Here is a 15,545-nt window from a genome sequence, read left to right on the forward strand (position 1 = left end):
CTGTTCTGTGTCTTCTCTTCCCTCTCTTCTCCGGTGGTGGGAGAAGCAAGTCTTTAGGAGATGCTGCAGTAGCTGGATGATGGAGGTTTTTTCACTTTTATTTTCCATAAAAGCAAGAACGAATGAGAACTAGTGGGACTGTCCCCTTCCCCAGTAGGGACAATGACTGGGTTGGAGGTGAAGAGTCTCCTTTCGCTGGAAGGTGCGTGGTGCAGAGGCAGTAGGGGAGGGTGGGCTCACCAGCGCAAACGTTCATTGCTGACCTCGTGTGCGTGCACACAGGTGGTGACTCTTTTAGGCAGCATGGTTTCTGATCCTTCCTTAGGATGCAGCAGTCTTTTAAAAAAAATATTGTATTATAATAATAATAATATGAATTTCTCTCTTTTTTTTTTGTTTTTGTTTTGTTTTTCCATTTCTTTTAGGGATTAGGGTAGGAGGGGAGAGGAAGAAAAAATGTCATTCATCTGTTAGGTCCTGAACAAAAAGAACTTCTGTGTGGCTGAGTCCTGCTTCTTGCAGCGTGGGGGGGTTGGGCCACTCTTCTGAAGGGATGCAGGGCAGCACCCGCCGGGGAAAGTTGGCTTCAATCTGAAACTTTTCCGGGCTTTCTTTCAAGGAAAATAAGAAGTCGTGGATTACCTGCAGATCATATAGAAAAAGGGCAGTGAGAGAAAGACAAAGACAGACAACACAACGATGAAATCAAATATCCCCTCGCCAGCTCTCTCCAGGATGACTCTAAATATTAAGTCATCGCATGACACTGGAATTCTATTGTGAGGTCCTTCCATTTCACAGAGCAAATACTTAGGGCAGCTCTTTTAAGAGATTACACAGCCCCATGCTAGTCCTACTTCTGAAGTGATTCATCTGTTTTTTTTCTTGACAACCTGCTATAGAGCTAAAAATTTTTTACTTAGAAATAATCAGAGAGTTACAGAACAGTGGAAGTACAGAACACAGAATTTTTTTCTTTGAACCAGTTGAGAATGAGCTGCCAACCTGATGTCCTGTCACCCCCAAAATACTTGTGTCTGTCTTATAAACGGGAGAATCTCCTACATAACGATAATACAGCCCTCAAAACACAGGAAATTTAACTGGCACATTAATGCTGCAACATAACAATATATATTAAATTATTATTAAAGTTTTCAGGTTTTGCTAGTTGCCTTCTATAGCAAAAGCATCCAGTTTAGGATTATGTATTCCATTTCATTGTTACATCTTCTAAGTCTCTTCCTTTAGTCTGGAACAAATCCTTATTAGTCTTTCATTGACTTTCATGACCTTGACACTTCTAAAGATTACTGATCATTTTGCAGAATGTCTCTCAATTTGTTTGTCTAATGTGTACTCATGATTAGATTCCAGGTACTTTCTTTGGCAGAAGTGTTAAAGAAATGATGCTGCATTCTACTAAATGCATCCTATCTAGCTGGAGCACAATTCCGATTTGCCCCAGTACCTGCCTATAATGTGCACTTTGATCCCTTCGTTAAAGTGGTGACTGCCAGGCTTCTCCACTGCTGAAGCCATTCCTTTCTCCTTTGTAAAGAGATCTTGTGGGGAGGTACTTTGAAACTACAGAGATATCTATTCCTCAAACTTTCAACTTATTTAATTTATATTAACACAGAGTCATGATTCCCTATTTTATTCAGTAGGTTATAATGTTACAGTATTTATTTCAATATTCAAATGTTCCAGATGGAGTCAAAAGAGCCCATCCAAGATGGCTTGTATGTCTTTGTGGCAAGTTTCCATCATTTTTTGAATAATTAGTTGCTTTCTGGCCCAAGGTATTCCAGACTGATCTTGTGTTTTCCTGCCCCAGCTCTGGAATCAGCCATTTTTCCAAGGAGCCCTGGTTCTTCTTAATGGACAATGGTATTTAAAAAGCACGATCCAGGGGTGCCTGGGTGGCTCAGTTGTTAAGCGTCTGCCTTCGGCTCAGGTCAGGATCCCGGGGTCCTGGGATTGAGCCCCACGTCGGACTCCCTGCTTTTTTAATTTTTTTTTTAATTTTTAAATTTTTTTAATTATTTTTTAAAGATTTTACTTATCCATTTGACAGAGAGAGACACAGTGAGAGAGTGAACACAAGCAGGGGGAGTGGGAGAGGGAGAAGCAGGCTTCCTGCTGAGCACGGAGCCCGATGCGGGGCTCGATCACAGGACCCCGGGATCCTGACCTGAGCCAAAGGCAGACGCTTAACGACTGAGCCACCCAGGCGCACCCAATATAGGCTTTAAACAACATTTTGTTTCCTTTTTGATCTTGCTTATAAATACACAACCCTGGTATAAAATTGGCATTTTCTTTTTTTTTTTAAAGATTTTTATTTATTTGAGAGAGAGAATGAGAGACAGAGAGCACGAGAGGGAAGAGGGTCAGAGGGAGAAGCAGACCCCCCGCTGAGCAGGGAGCCCGATGCAGGACTCGATTCCAGGACTCCGGGATCATGACCTGAGCCGAAGGCAGTCGCTTAACCAACTGAGCCACCCAGGCGCCCTAAAATTGGCATTTTCTGTTTGCCACTAACAACGCACATCACCTCCAGAGGTCGCTTTTGGTTCCTAACAGAAAAATGAGTCCTGGGCTGAGTACAATTTGGATTCTAACATGCATTCATTTAATAGAAAGTCACCTGCTACTTTACTGCCCACTCATGAGACCCGGAGATTTTTCTAGTTTATTCTTTGTTATCTTAGCACTTTACTACTGTCAAGAGCTAAGCTTTGTGCAAACTGAGTATTTCACAGTACAATCACTCTTTTAAGAATGAAGAGGGGATCTCACAGGAAGATGACACAAAGTTTGCAAGAGCATGAAAAACTATAAATCTTTACTCAGTTATATGTTATAAACTCCATGAATGTTAAAGGCCCACACCATCACTACACTTCTCCTTTATACTTCTTTTCCATCTCTGAGCCTTATGCCCACTTATGACCAAGTATTTCTCTCAGTCTGAGGTTTGTTTTTAGAAACTGAGAACCTATTTAAGAGTCTTCAAGGGCGCCTGGGTGGCTCAGTTGGTTAAGCGACTGCCTTCGGCTCAGGTCATGATCCTGGAGTCCCTGGATCGAGTCCCGCATCGGGCTCCCTGCTCAGCAGGGAGTCTGCTTCTCCCTCTGATCCTTCCCCCCCTCATGTGCTTTCTCTCTCTCTCATTCTGTCTCAAATAAATAAATAAAATCTTTAAAAAAAAAAAAAGTCTTCAGGGACTGGGGGTGGGGCTGGGTGGCTCTGTTGGTTAACCTGCTGCCTTTGGCTCAGGTTACGACCTCAGGGTCCTGGGACCGAGCCCCACACTGGGCTCCCACCTCAGCGGGCAGTCTGCTTGTCTCTCTCCCTCTGCACCACCCCCGCAACTTGTGCAGCACTCTCTCTCTCTCTCAAATGAATAAAATCTTAAAGACAAATTTAAAAAGTCTTTAAGGATTAAATAGTTAACAAATAGATTGGTTCTCCTTCGGCCAGAAGTCTATTACTGTTCCACAATTCTAAAAGATTTTCTTCTGAAACTCTCAAGAGAGTTAATTTTTGTTAGGTTTTTCACATACACAATTAGAGTTTGGGGAGTAGAAGCTCCATAATGCTCAGGTGTACTATGATGTGAAACTGTTAGTGTACATGGATGCAAGCTATAATCCAATGCAAACCTCAGTAATTAGGAAACATACCAGGGGGGAGCGAATGAACATTTAGTAACCACCTACTACATGGTATGTACTATGAGGTTCATTCATGTTATCCCAATTTAAGAATCCAAAGTTAGGGATGTGAGCACCTCCCTCAATAGAAATAAATGCATAAATGAGAGATAAATAACATGAGAAAGCTACTCACTTTTCTCTCACCAGGATGCCTCACAACTTTTTACATCGTATTAACTCTGAGTCTTAATTCCCTACTGGCCGTAAGCTCCATGAATTCCAGACCATGTCTCACTCATCTGTATAACCCCTAGAGTGCCTAGCCTGAGGTATCTTCAGCTTAAAGTTATCAAAGGGAAGATTATATTTCCATTTAACTGATGAGGTATCTGAGGCCCTGTAAAAGATTCTGCAACTTGTCCAACCTTTACTTAAACAGGAGAACTAATAAATGTGCTACCTGGCCTCACTTGACTATAGTGCATTCTCATTTCTATGATGCAGTTTACTCTTGACTATTTCGAGTGATCAGGGAAATGGCAGAATCTACTATAGTTGGTAAATTTGGAAAGACAACATATCAACTATCAATATAAACAGAAATTTCCTTTTGGTTATAAATACCAAAAAAAATAGTTAGCATTTGAGTGCTTACTACTAGCCAGGCAGAATGCTGAGCCCTTTACATATGAACTTAATCCTAACGACAATCCTATTATAGAGTACCTATTATCATACCCATTTTACAGATGAAGAAATTGAGTCAACAAAGTACATCGACCAAGAAAACAGATCTATTAATCTCAGAATGAAAATTTGATCCTCATTTTTTAAAAGATTTTATTTATTTGAGAGACAGAGAGAGAGCCCACGTGCATGAGTGGGGGAGAGGCAGAGGGAGAGGGAGAAGCAGACTCCCCGCTGAGCAAGAGGCCCAACACACGGCCCTGATCCCAGGACTTAAGGGATCATGACCTGAGCTGAAAGCAGAGGCTTAACCAACTGAGCCACCAGGCAACCCCATCATTCTGTAAGACTCTAAGAGACTGCTTTTAACCATTTCCCTATGGAAACACTATTTACTTCTGGATACCAAATATACAAGGTAGATCCACAAAGTGGGGCTTCTTATGGGCTAAATGGATAGAAAGGGAGAGCGACAACTGAATGCAAACTGTACATGCATTTATATTCAGATGTGTAATTCTGGTGCTTTTAGGTCAATGGAGACAGAGTTTTCTGTGGAGACAGAGCAAGGGGTTCTGGTGGGATTCTGAAGCCAATGTGAGTTGAGCAGCATGGAAGAGCCTCCCACCTTAAATACCCAAGCCTTTTGTGGAGCTTCTCAGTAAGGTACACTTCAGAACTCAAACATGATGAAAGAAAATCTTAATAGCTCCCTTGAGTTGGCAGCTAGAACTGAAGGAACCTAATGGTTCACTGCACTCCTCTCTCTGCTCTAGCCCTTCCTGCCCTGTTCATGAGAGCAACAGATAGACCAACAACATCTGAAGAGTCCTTAAAAGCTTCCAAATCTATAGCCCAGACCCTACATATACTTCACACAATTTAGGCGGTCCTTACTGTTAGAGACTGTGAAAAGTGGAATCGTCTCTCTACTCGAGAATCGTTGGGTAATTTGAAAATGATCTTGACACTTTCAGGGTCATCAGGCGAAGGCTCCGGGGGCAGGCACTCCAACTTCCTTTCCTTTTCCTCTTGTAAATTCTGTATAGACACAAAACAAAGTTGAGGCTATGGCTCCAACAGGGAAACAGGAATACTATCACCATGTAGGTTTACTGTGTAGCCAGAAGAAAAATGAATGACTAATATTGTAAAAAAAACTTTCTTGGCAAGAGTCAGAAACACCCTAATTCAAAGTGCTATTGCATCACATGTATTATTTATTAACTATGTTAGGGTATTTACCTATCGGAAAAAAAAGGAACGGCAAAAAGACACTGGCTAATAATCAAGCAGCAATACATGATGAAAGATCATGAATGAAATGCCAAATTAGCTAACACTGACTGTTGCTAAGAAACAAAAACTATTGCTGTGAATTTCGAACTGCTCGTTATCCATTTATACTTGCTTTTCATGTAACAGAGTTGTTTTGCTTGACTTTTGCTCACTGATGTATTTGTTTTTAATAAAAAAAAAACATTTAAAAAAATACTTTTTGTGAAAATGTAGTAAATATAAAAATGGCAAGGAGGGGGCAAGTTGGCTGGCTCAGTCAGTAGGGCATGCAACTCTTGATCATGAGTTCAAGCCCCACACTGGATATAGAACTTACTTTAAAAAAAAAAAATGGCAAGAAATTAAAACACCCACAAATCCCATCGTCTTCAAGTTTTTTTCCTTTCACACTTAAGATCAGTTTGGGAATCACAAGGAGTAAAGACAGGTTCATTACCCGCCGCCGCCTCTCCTCTGCCAACTTCTGCTGTTGCACCTCCTCCTCCTTCCGCCGTTTCCGCTCCCGCTCCTCTCGTTTCTTCCTTTCTTTCTCCTGGTCAGCCCTGAGAGAGGCCAGGTAGGCCTCATCCTGCTGTTGTCTCAACACCTGGGTCTGGTTTCGTTCTTCCCTGTGACCAGATCAAAACGCAGAGAAGGCAAAGAACAATCTCTTTTTCCTCATACTGAAACTTTTGGGGAGGTAAAAAGTTGACAATCTTGACAGATGAGTATTTCACACTACCATAAAGGATTCCAAAGCAGAGCATGGCAGGATTTGAACGAACGATCTCTTTTCCCAGTTTAATTTGGCAGAAAAACAAATGGTAAGCTTTTCCCTTCTAACTTTACAAATAAAACTATCCTTTCCCCAATTCTAACAAAAGTAACAATATTATTGCCAAAAAGCAATCATCAAGATCATTTTTTAAATACCCTTTTGGGTTATTGCATTTTTGTATATATTGCTTTCATAAAACAAAAAACCACGTATGTGCATCTTAGAAGATTTGGAAAATGGAGAAATATCTTGTTCAGAATTCTACTAACCAAAGAGAAAATACTGTAACATTTTGGTGTACTTCCTATTTTCTCTCCCAAAAAAGTGTTATGTATACGTAGGAATAAGTGGATGAGATAGAGTATGTGTCTATAAAATAAAATACACCAGAATATTAAACGTTGTAGTAGGATTATGGGTGATTTTAAATTTCTTTTTTGTGCTTTTCTGTGTTTTCGACATTTTCTACAATTAATGTACACTATTTATGTAATGCGGGGGAAGAGTTCTAACAATTCCACATTTTTTACATTTAAGCTCCTTAGATCATGGTTCAGGTATTTTAAATGACATGATATATACATTCTTGAGCACAGAGCTTTGTCTTTATTTTGATTCACATCTCCAAGAACAGATGACCTGATGGGAGAATTATTTCAAAGTACGTAAGTATTTTAACATTAAATGGATAAGGTTTTCAAAGTTGCCCAAGACAGAGAATAAGTCAGGATCTGTGTAGCCCTGGGTCAGCCACCCAAATTTGTAGCTGGTCTCTCTGTTCCAGAGAGGAACTCCCCTGTACCTTTCAAGGCGTTCTGACACCAGGTAAGTCTGGTTTGCATCCATGATAAATGTCAGCTGGTTAATGAGGTCATCGGGTTGAATGAGGCCTTCTAGCCGTCCCACCACAGTCATTCTCCTATCCTTCAGCATAATCATGGCCAGGAACGGGTAGGTGTTCTCTCGTAAAGCCTGTGAGACTGACAGAAAGAAGAGCCAACAGGTCAAGGGCAGCCCTAGGGATGAATCAGATCAACTCTTAGACTTTCCACAATGAGCAAGAAAGGTTTTAATCCCACTTGGGAAAGAAAGGAGATCTCACTTATTCTCTAAATACCTTTTTCTCCTTCTAGTTTCTTATTCATTGCTGTTGTTTTATTTTTGTGTCTCTATACCCAGGTAATTTGATTAGAATAGGAGAGGCTTCTGTGGTGGGGGCGGCTGTCATAACGATACTAGAGAAGACTATAGAGGTCAAGGACAATATCTTTTTGATAAGAAAGGATCTATAAAGAATCCGACTACTGCTGAGGCTGATTTTTCCCTATGTCAAATGTCAAGCCTAAAGGAAATAAGGCTGCAAGTCTCAGCATTACATCACTGGTGATGAGCTCCACTGTCTTCTGCCTTTTTTTCCTCTTATTCAATCCCTTCCTTACCCCTTTTCTCATGTCTCCCTCACCTCACCCTCAAACAAAAGAGTGTTTCTGTTCTAAAGGAGTTTTAGAAAGTTGGTTTCCCAAATAATCAAGGTTTATACCATAACAGAGTAATGTTTTCCTTATGGTTTGAAAGAAGAAATTTTAGAAGCTTCTATAAAAAATATCCTTAGTCTCTTTCTATCCACTACCCTCCATCCCCAAAGCCATATTAGGATGGCAAAACGCATGCTGTACAAACTTATCAGATGTTTAAAAACCAATTAGTAGTAAAGATTCAGATTTTAAGATGTAGGCAAAACATCTTGATTCTTAGGATCTGATCTAGCACAGTGCCTAGCATGCTAGTATATAACTCAAGCTGCTGAACAGAAGTAGCTGCAAAGTAACTACATTTTTCTTCACTGGATACCTTTATATGTTATACTGACTTCCAAAAGTACTTATCTCCACTGAAGAGTTACTGTCAGCAAAGATCTGAACTTTCTGAATCCCCATCAGCACTGAAGATACTCAAACAACTAACTCATTGTGCAAGAAGCTCTGTTAAAATTGCTGATGACAGGGGTGCCTGGGTGGTTCAGTCGGTTAAGCGGCTGCCTTCGGCTCAGGTCATGATCCCAGAGTCCTGGGATAGAGCCCCACGTTGGGCTCCCTGCTCGGTGGAGAGCCTGCTTCTCCCTCTCCCTCTGCCTGCCTCTCTGCCTACTTGTGCTCTCCCTCTCTCTCATATATAAATAAATCAAATAAATCAAATCTTAAAAAAAATAAATAAATAAATAAATAAAATCGCGGATGACAACAGTAAACTCCTCAGTAAAAAGTCATTTAGATTAAAAGCAAGTTGCTGGACAAGACTGGGTGTTTTAAAAATAAAATAGGCCCTGGCAATGGTTACCTGTAAAGAATGGGCTACAGTCTTAACAGACCTGAGCTTGTTAACTGTATGATCTTGGGCCAGTCTCTTAAACTCTCTGAGCCTGTTTCCTAAACAATAAAGTAGAGATAATACAACCACCATCAAGACTACTGAGAGTAAATAAGATAATGTATAAATATTAACTAGCACTATGTCTAACATGGAATAATCATGCAATAAATGGCATGTTTTCCCTGATTATTCAAAAGATATCTCACCAATATCAATGAGGAAAAAGAAATACAACTTACCCCTATATCCCTCAGGTTTATTTGTAGAGCATGCCCAGAAGAGCATCCTAGTGTTTATTAGGGAAATAACTTCAGGTGCACAGAGTGTGTTGCTGTGGAGAGGAATGAAAAAGACATGAGAATCGGGGCGCCTGGGTGGCTCAGATGGTTAAGCGTCTGCCTTCGGCTCAGGTCATGATCCCAGGGTCCTGGGATCGAGTCCCACATCGGGCTCCCTGCTCCTTGGGAGCCTGCTTCTCCCTCTGCCTCTCTCTCTCTCTCTCTGTCTCTCATGAATAAATAAATAAAATCTTTAAAAAGAAAAAAAGAAAAAGACATGAGAAGAACTTGCTTACTACAAAATATCAGCAGATAAAAAAAAAAATTACACAAATAAACAATCAATCCACTTACCGACAAAACTCATCAGAGTCCTGGTGATCATCTCCATGAAGATAAACCAAAAGGAAGCGAAGCTCCCGCTTGGCATCATTAAGTGCCTGTGGGAAACAGAAGATCACTAATTATTATGAAGACTGTGCCTTGAGCTTTTAATTAGGCTAAAGGAACAAAAGGAGAAATGAGGAAAAAAGGTGAACGAGAAATCAGATTCTGGGCTCCTACCTTCACACCCCTGGCATTTTTCTCCCTACAAAAAGTCCACGCTAAAAGCTTTAATGAAAAGGTTTTAGTGTTGTTAGGATTTAAACTGTATTAGGCACATGAGAGTAGAGAGGCTGACAAAGAAAGGTCCCCAACAAATCACAGAAAAGTCAGCTGTTTCCACAGTCTAAAGGAAGATAAAAACAGGAGAATCTGACCACATGAAAGGGGAGGTGAGAATTTTGCCACTTTACAGATACAACATCTTTCTCCATAAAAAATACTGCAAAGATGAGTCTGATACCAGGCCACATACCAAGCAGGGATGAGAGACTGGGGGACCCAAATGCATTTTAAAGAGCACAGGGTTTAAAAGATCTTCAAAGACAAGGCCAATATTCAAGATTCTTGTGTATGCTTTTGCATTTGCATAATCCTGAGCACATTATAATTCAATTAAGATTTCCTGAATGACCAGTGGAGGTCTACCCTCAGGATCGTAGCTAAGAGGGTGCATGAGTGGTACCCATCTCATTCACATCTGTATCTCTAGCATTGAGCACACCGTCCAGCATACAGTAAGTGCTTAATGCTTGTTGAGTAGGGAGGGTGGCAGCAGAGCCACTGAGGAGACCAACTATGAGAAAAAGCCAATATGGGAGAATCAAAGCAGGAAGCAAGAGTAAGCATTTTTCTTTTTTACCAGATAGATTCAGGAATACTGGAAGGCTGAAGTAGAACCATCCTTTGGACTATGTTCACAATGTTATTTCTACATTTTTCTCTGGCAAACTAGAGATATGCCTAACACCCACAGAACTCATAATTTTCACCCCCTGAGAGGTAACAGTTCACAGGTCTGTGTGGCTTGGGTTGAACGAGATGTGCTGCCTTGAGTCTATGGTCTATGCCCTTATTTAATTCTGTGAGGGATCAAAGATGACTTAGGTTTTGCCTTCAAGGGGATTACTGTCTGATATAGGAGATAAAACAAGAACATAATCAACCATAATATAAGGAAGAATGTGAAACTGCTTTAAGTTTCCAAAAAAAGCTATGAAAGCACAAAAGGAAAGACTACTATTTTAGATTGCAAGGTAGGGCACATCAATCAGAAAGTGGTATACAAAGGGAGTGATATGACCTAGCTGAAGGATGTTGGGCAAGCTTCCATTTAGCAAAAATGTGAGTAAGGCATTCCAGGAGGAGGGAAAAGCAAAAGCAAAAGCAAAAGCAAAGGCACAGAGGTGAAAAAGTACAGAGTATGTTAAGGAAATGGTTTAGCTGGAACCTAGGGTACAGAGAAACAAGTTATACAAAAAACCTCAAAAGGAGGTTGGATTAGATCAAGTAGGGCTGGCTTTCTTTTTCTGTAAGCAGTGAAGAGGTATTTAAGGTTCTTGAGTAAAAGAATGAAATGATCAGTGCTGGGCTATGCTTTCCTTTGTGGATAGAACCATATCAATAAATTGGCATCTACATGGTTTGTGGCACTGACCTGGCTGTACGTTCCCTGGTAGAAGACAGGGTGTGCCCTCCCATATTTCTCTTCAAAAGAGTGCATAAATGAAACAATGTCCCCAACGGGGTCAGTGACCCGGCTGCGAGGGTCAGGCCGTATAAAACGAAGAGCAAACCTGGGGAGGAAGGAATAAATATCACATGAATCGGCTTACTGTAGCGCATATGGAGTGGGCCAGTTTGTAAAGATTCCTACAACAGAGCCAGAGGCATGGCAGCAAAAGGAGGTGAATGGTCTGTGAATGGACCATCAAACCTGAGAGTAGAGTCTGGCTCAAAAGCTGCAGAGCAGCAAGGGTTTTTCCACTGCCTGTTCCAAGACAAATGTAAACTACCAGGATTATAAGTTCCAACACTGGCCTAAACAAATCCTGAGTGTTTTCTGCAGAAAAATTCAGGACTAGAAAAATTGGGAAAGGAAGACACAGTCCAAAAAGATCATAGGTCAGGCTGTGCCCCCAGACTCTCTAGAATGGCACTGTCTAATAAGGCAGCCACTAGCCACATGTGGCTATCTAAACTTAAATTAACTAAATAAAATTCAGCTCCTCAGTCACTCTCGCCACATTCAGTAGTCAACAGTCACATGTGGTTAGTAGCTTCCACACTGGACAGTGAAGATACAGAATGTTTCCATTATCACAGGAAGTTCTATTGGATAGCATTGCTCTAGAATAGAGCTCTGTCTTTTTCTGGTTGTCCTACTTGCCTCCCCGTCTCCTTTCTGTTGTCCTGGGATTTTGAATTTTTAGTGCATACTCCCAAGCTATTCAAATTATGGACAGGCTTCAAACCTGGAACCTGCGGTCATGATTTACTTGCTTTTCAAGGGGGCAAGTAAAATTCTGCTTAATGGTTTATGGTTAATGGCATCCATGAAGGAAGTTATAAAACTGATCTAGAGTACACTGGTAGACTTGGAGACCTGGCAGCTATTGTCAGGTTAAGGATGATACCACATATCTGTTTCTAAAGAGCCTATCTTATCATATTTGTATAGCACCACTTATTTATCCTTTGGGTTTCCACAGGAGGCAATGAACAGAGTTTTGATAAGTCAATGTGCTACATAACATTAAACAAGTTGTTTGGATGATACAGTTGCATTAAAATTAGTCACACATGCCATGCATACTTTTTCCCAAGGAAAGCAAACAATATTAACATACTTGAGGCATTTTCAGCACAGAAAAGGTGACTAAACTATGACACTTTCCTTACCAAATACTGAGCCAATTCCTTAGCCTCTCAAATTCCCCATGTGTATACAATTTCACTTAGAAATTCTCCTGAGTAATCAAATCAAATTAACTGACTCAAACATTCCAGAGGAAATTAAAAAATGTAAGAAGTTGTATATGTGGGGGAGTGGTTAGAAATCCTTAAGAAGATTGATATTTTGATAACTTTCTCTGAAATTAAGTATTTAAGACTATCTTATTACTCTTTTAAGTTTTCAAATTTCGATGAACAAATGGATAAAAGCTGTCACTTCTTTCTTTCTAATTACAATATATTCCCATGGCCTACATAATTCAGGACAATCAGCTTTCTTAAAAAAAAAAATCTCAATTCAATCTTTGTTATGATTTTAACGGTTTATATGTGCCCATTTTTAAAATAAAGTGCCCATTTTAAATAAAGATGGAAAAAGTACCAATTGATTAACTGGTGACCAATAAGAATTTTGCTAAAGCAAAGAAGTCATTAAGCAGGCAGACTCCTAAAACACCAGGCAGTCAAGGTAAAAGGTATTACCTGATCCTTGCACTTTTACGCCTGCTCGGTCCTCACCTCCACAGCCTCTGCTCTCTAGAGCAAGGCAAAGCTTTTCCATATATGGGGGGAAACACAGGTTGCCCTGTATGCAAGGCCCAGACCACATATTCTAGCTCCATCTGTTGCCCTGGATGCCCATAGAACATTTTAGTTCCCCATAAAGTCTAAGTATGGGGTTCATTTACTCAGCTCTAGACCAGATGCCCCAAGACTGATATGCCAGAAACTTGGTCCCCTTTGACATTTTCTAGCCCTGGCCCCTCTTTGTCTTCCAGTGCTGAGCTCTCTAAATGGTACATGAAGGAAGCAGTAAGAAAAGTGGAAGTGTGAATCAAGGGGGTATACATATGAAAGGGTGCCAGTGTCAGCAACCTTGGGTTGCCAGGACAGAGGAGAATGTACAGCAGTGTCTGAGAGGTAAAACTGTTGTGGGTGGGGAGAAAAATGGGTAATCTCTGGGCAAGAAAGTTTGTTGGGATTATGAATAGTCAGATGAAGTCAGATTAGGTTTAGGGGTAAAAGTTACAAGGAGTGTACTAGATAATGGTTGTTAGAAAGAAAAGGGTGTGAAGATTAACTAGAGAATGTAGAGGTGACAAACATGATGGGAGGGAGGATAATGATAATGTAGGTAGACTGACCCTGAGAACAACAAGCAAGACTACTTTACAGGGTTAATTTAAAACCGTTCCATTTCACAACATCTGTTATGTTTGATCAATTTAAAATATTGTCATACTATATTAAAAGATTGTTCAGGAAGAGTATTCAATGTGATGACAAATTAGCAAGTCAAAACTGACAGAGCATAAACCTTATTATTCTGGTCTATGTTTCAACTCCAAAGTCTGCCCTATTGCTACTGACGCATAAATACAAATGTACATACCTAAATATATCAAGTATTGTGTAATAGGTAAACCGGAATGGAAGCATTATCAAGTAATAACCCCATCCAAGCAGCCCCTGAAATTCCAAAAACAAAGTTAGACACCATTCTCTCAATCCCTAACACCCTACAAAATGACTAGTTCAGATTTTTACTCTTTTTTTGTTCTTTCACATGATTCCTCCCTCCACAATATGGGTTCCCTCTTCCTGGCCCCATCATCCTTCTTAAAGACCAACTGCATTTCATCTCATTTCATCTAATACCATCATATTTTTCTTATCACATAATTTTTGTATTAAATCTGCTTCAACACTTTCTGCAGCTACTTATACTAGTTGTCAAATTTAATCACAAGTATGCCTCCCTAATCCTAAACATTCATTCTTTCCTTTTCAGATTTACACATTAAAATATGGTATACATAAGTAACAAGAAAGATAACCACCATCACTACCTTGGACATTTGTATATAAATGACAAATAATTACATTAACCACAATTATAAATCCCCATATAGCTGCCAATCTTAGTAATAATACTAATTATTATTTTAGCAATGCTGATTATTGCTTTTATTATTAACTAGAATATATATGGGGCTCTATAGTTTACAAAGCATTTCTCCTATGTCATAAAGTGTTAACCTGAGACGTTCCCTGTGTCTATGGCCAGGGAGCGCTGAAGCCCCATGGCTGACATTAGGGTCGCAAACACTGAGTCAAGCCCAAAACAAACTGAGGAAATATTAGGCATATACAGAATTTCTGGAGTCATATAATTGCTCTAGGAACCTGTTTTCTTCTACTTCAGAATGCCCCATGCAACCAGTTAGAAACCCCATTTTTATAACGTTGTCAAATACTCCACACAAAAAAATGTATGATAACGGAGTAAATTCTAACTGCTGCAAGGTTAGAGAGGGTGCTTTTTTGGAATTCTAAATCCACATATAAGAGGTTGAGCATAGGGGCGCCTGGGTGGCTCAGTCAGTTAAGCATCTTGCCTTCAGCTCAGGTCATGATCCCAGGGTCCTGGAATCAAGCCCCACGTTGGGCTCCCTGCTCAGTGGGAAGCCTGCTTCTCCCTCTCCCTCTGCTTGTGTTGCCTCTATCACTGTGTCTCTCCCTCTCATTCAAATGAATAAATATAATCTTAAAAAAAAAAAAGAGGTTGAGTGTAACTCCAAGAATAAGAAAGAGAAACTCCAAAAAGTCCTCTGAAGGGGCGCCTGGGTGGTTCAGTTGGTTAAGCGTCTGCCTCTGGATCAGGTCATCATCCTGGGGTCCTGGAATTGAGCCCTGCGTCGGGCTCCTAGCTCAGCAGAAAGCTTGCTTCTCCCTCTCCTTCTGCCTGCAGTGGCCCCTGCTTGTGTTCTCTCTCTCTTTCTCTCTATATATGTCAAATAAATAAATAAAAATCTTAAAAAAAAAAAAAAGTCCTCTGCAGTTCATTATTAGTATACATAGCTGACTTTCCTAATTAGACTACAAGAGCAATTTGAAGGGGGATGACTGGCTTTTTATTCATACCTGGATCACCAACAGGAAAATACCAGGTACAACGGAGCACTCTTAAACGCCTGTTGAATTTAAAGGAACACCATCACCTCCCTGCTACTAGCCCTTCAAGACTAATTTCAAAGATGTGGCCAAGGTCTCCATAAAAATTCTAAGTAACTTCCCCAGAAGTAGCTTAAAATTAAGTAAAATGAAGCAACAAAGAACCAAGTAAACATTCTAACTTAAAAGTGAAAG

General features: G+C 40.3%; 1 protein-coding gene across 4 annotated transcripts in view; it reads right to left on the reverse strand.

Annotated features, from left to right (window-relative positions):
* Positions 1-358: 358 nt before the first annotated feature.
* Positions 359-15,545, reverse strand: part of FAF2 (Fas associated factor family member 2) — a 67,806-nt gene continuing 52,619 nt past the window's right edge. For 3 of the 4 annotated variants that reach the window (XM_027605501.1, XM_027605502.1, XM_027605503.1), the window contains 8 exons: positions 13,789-13,865; positions 11,098-11,236; positions 9,411-9,496; positions 9,018-9,109; positions 7,211-7,388; positions 6,088-6,259; positions 5,250-5,393; positions 409-642 (listed from right to left, as the gene is read on the reverse strand). In XM_027605501.1, coding sequence (XP_027461302.1) covers positions 460-642; positions 5,250-5,393; positions 6,088-6,259; positions 7,211-7,388; positions 9,018-9,109; positions 9,411-9,496; positions 11,098-11,236; positions 13,789-13,865 — 1,071 coding nt within the window. In that variant the 3' untranslated portion in view covers positions 409-459. Of the gene's footprint in view, positions 643-5,249; positions 5,394-6,087; positions 6,260-7,210; positions 7,389-9,017; positions 9,110-9,410; positions 9,497-11,097; positions 11,237-13,788; positions 13,866-15,545 lie in introns of all 4 variants that reach the window. The other variant, XM_027605505.1, reaches the window with a different exon arrangement.

This window comes from Zalophus californianus, chromosome 5 (genome assembly GCF_009762305.2).
Source record: "Zalophus californianus isolate mZalCal1 chromosome 5, mZalCal1.pri.v2, whole genome shotgun sequence".
Lineage (NCBI taxonomy): Eukaryota > Metazoa > Chordata > Mammalia > Carnivora > Otariidae > Zalophus > Zalophus californianus.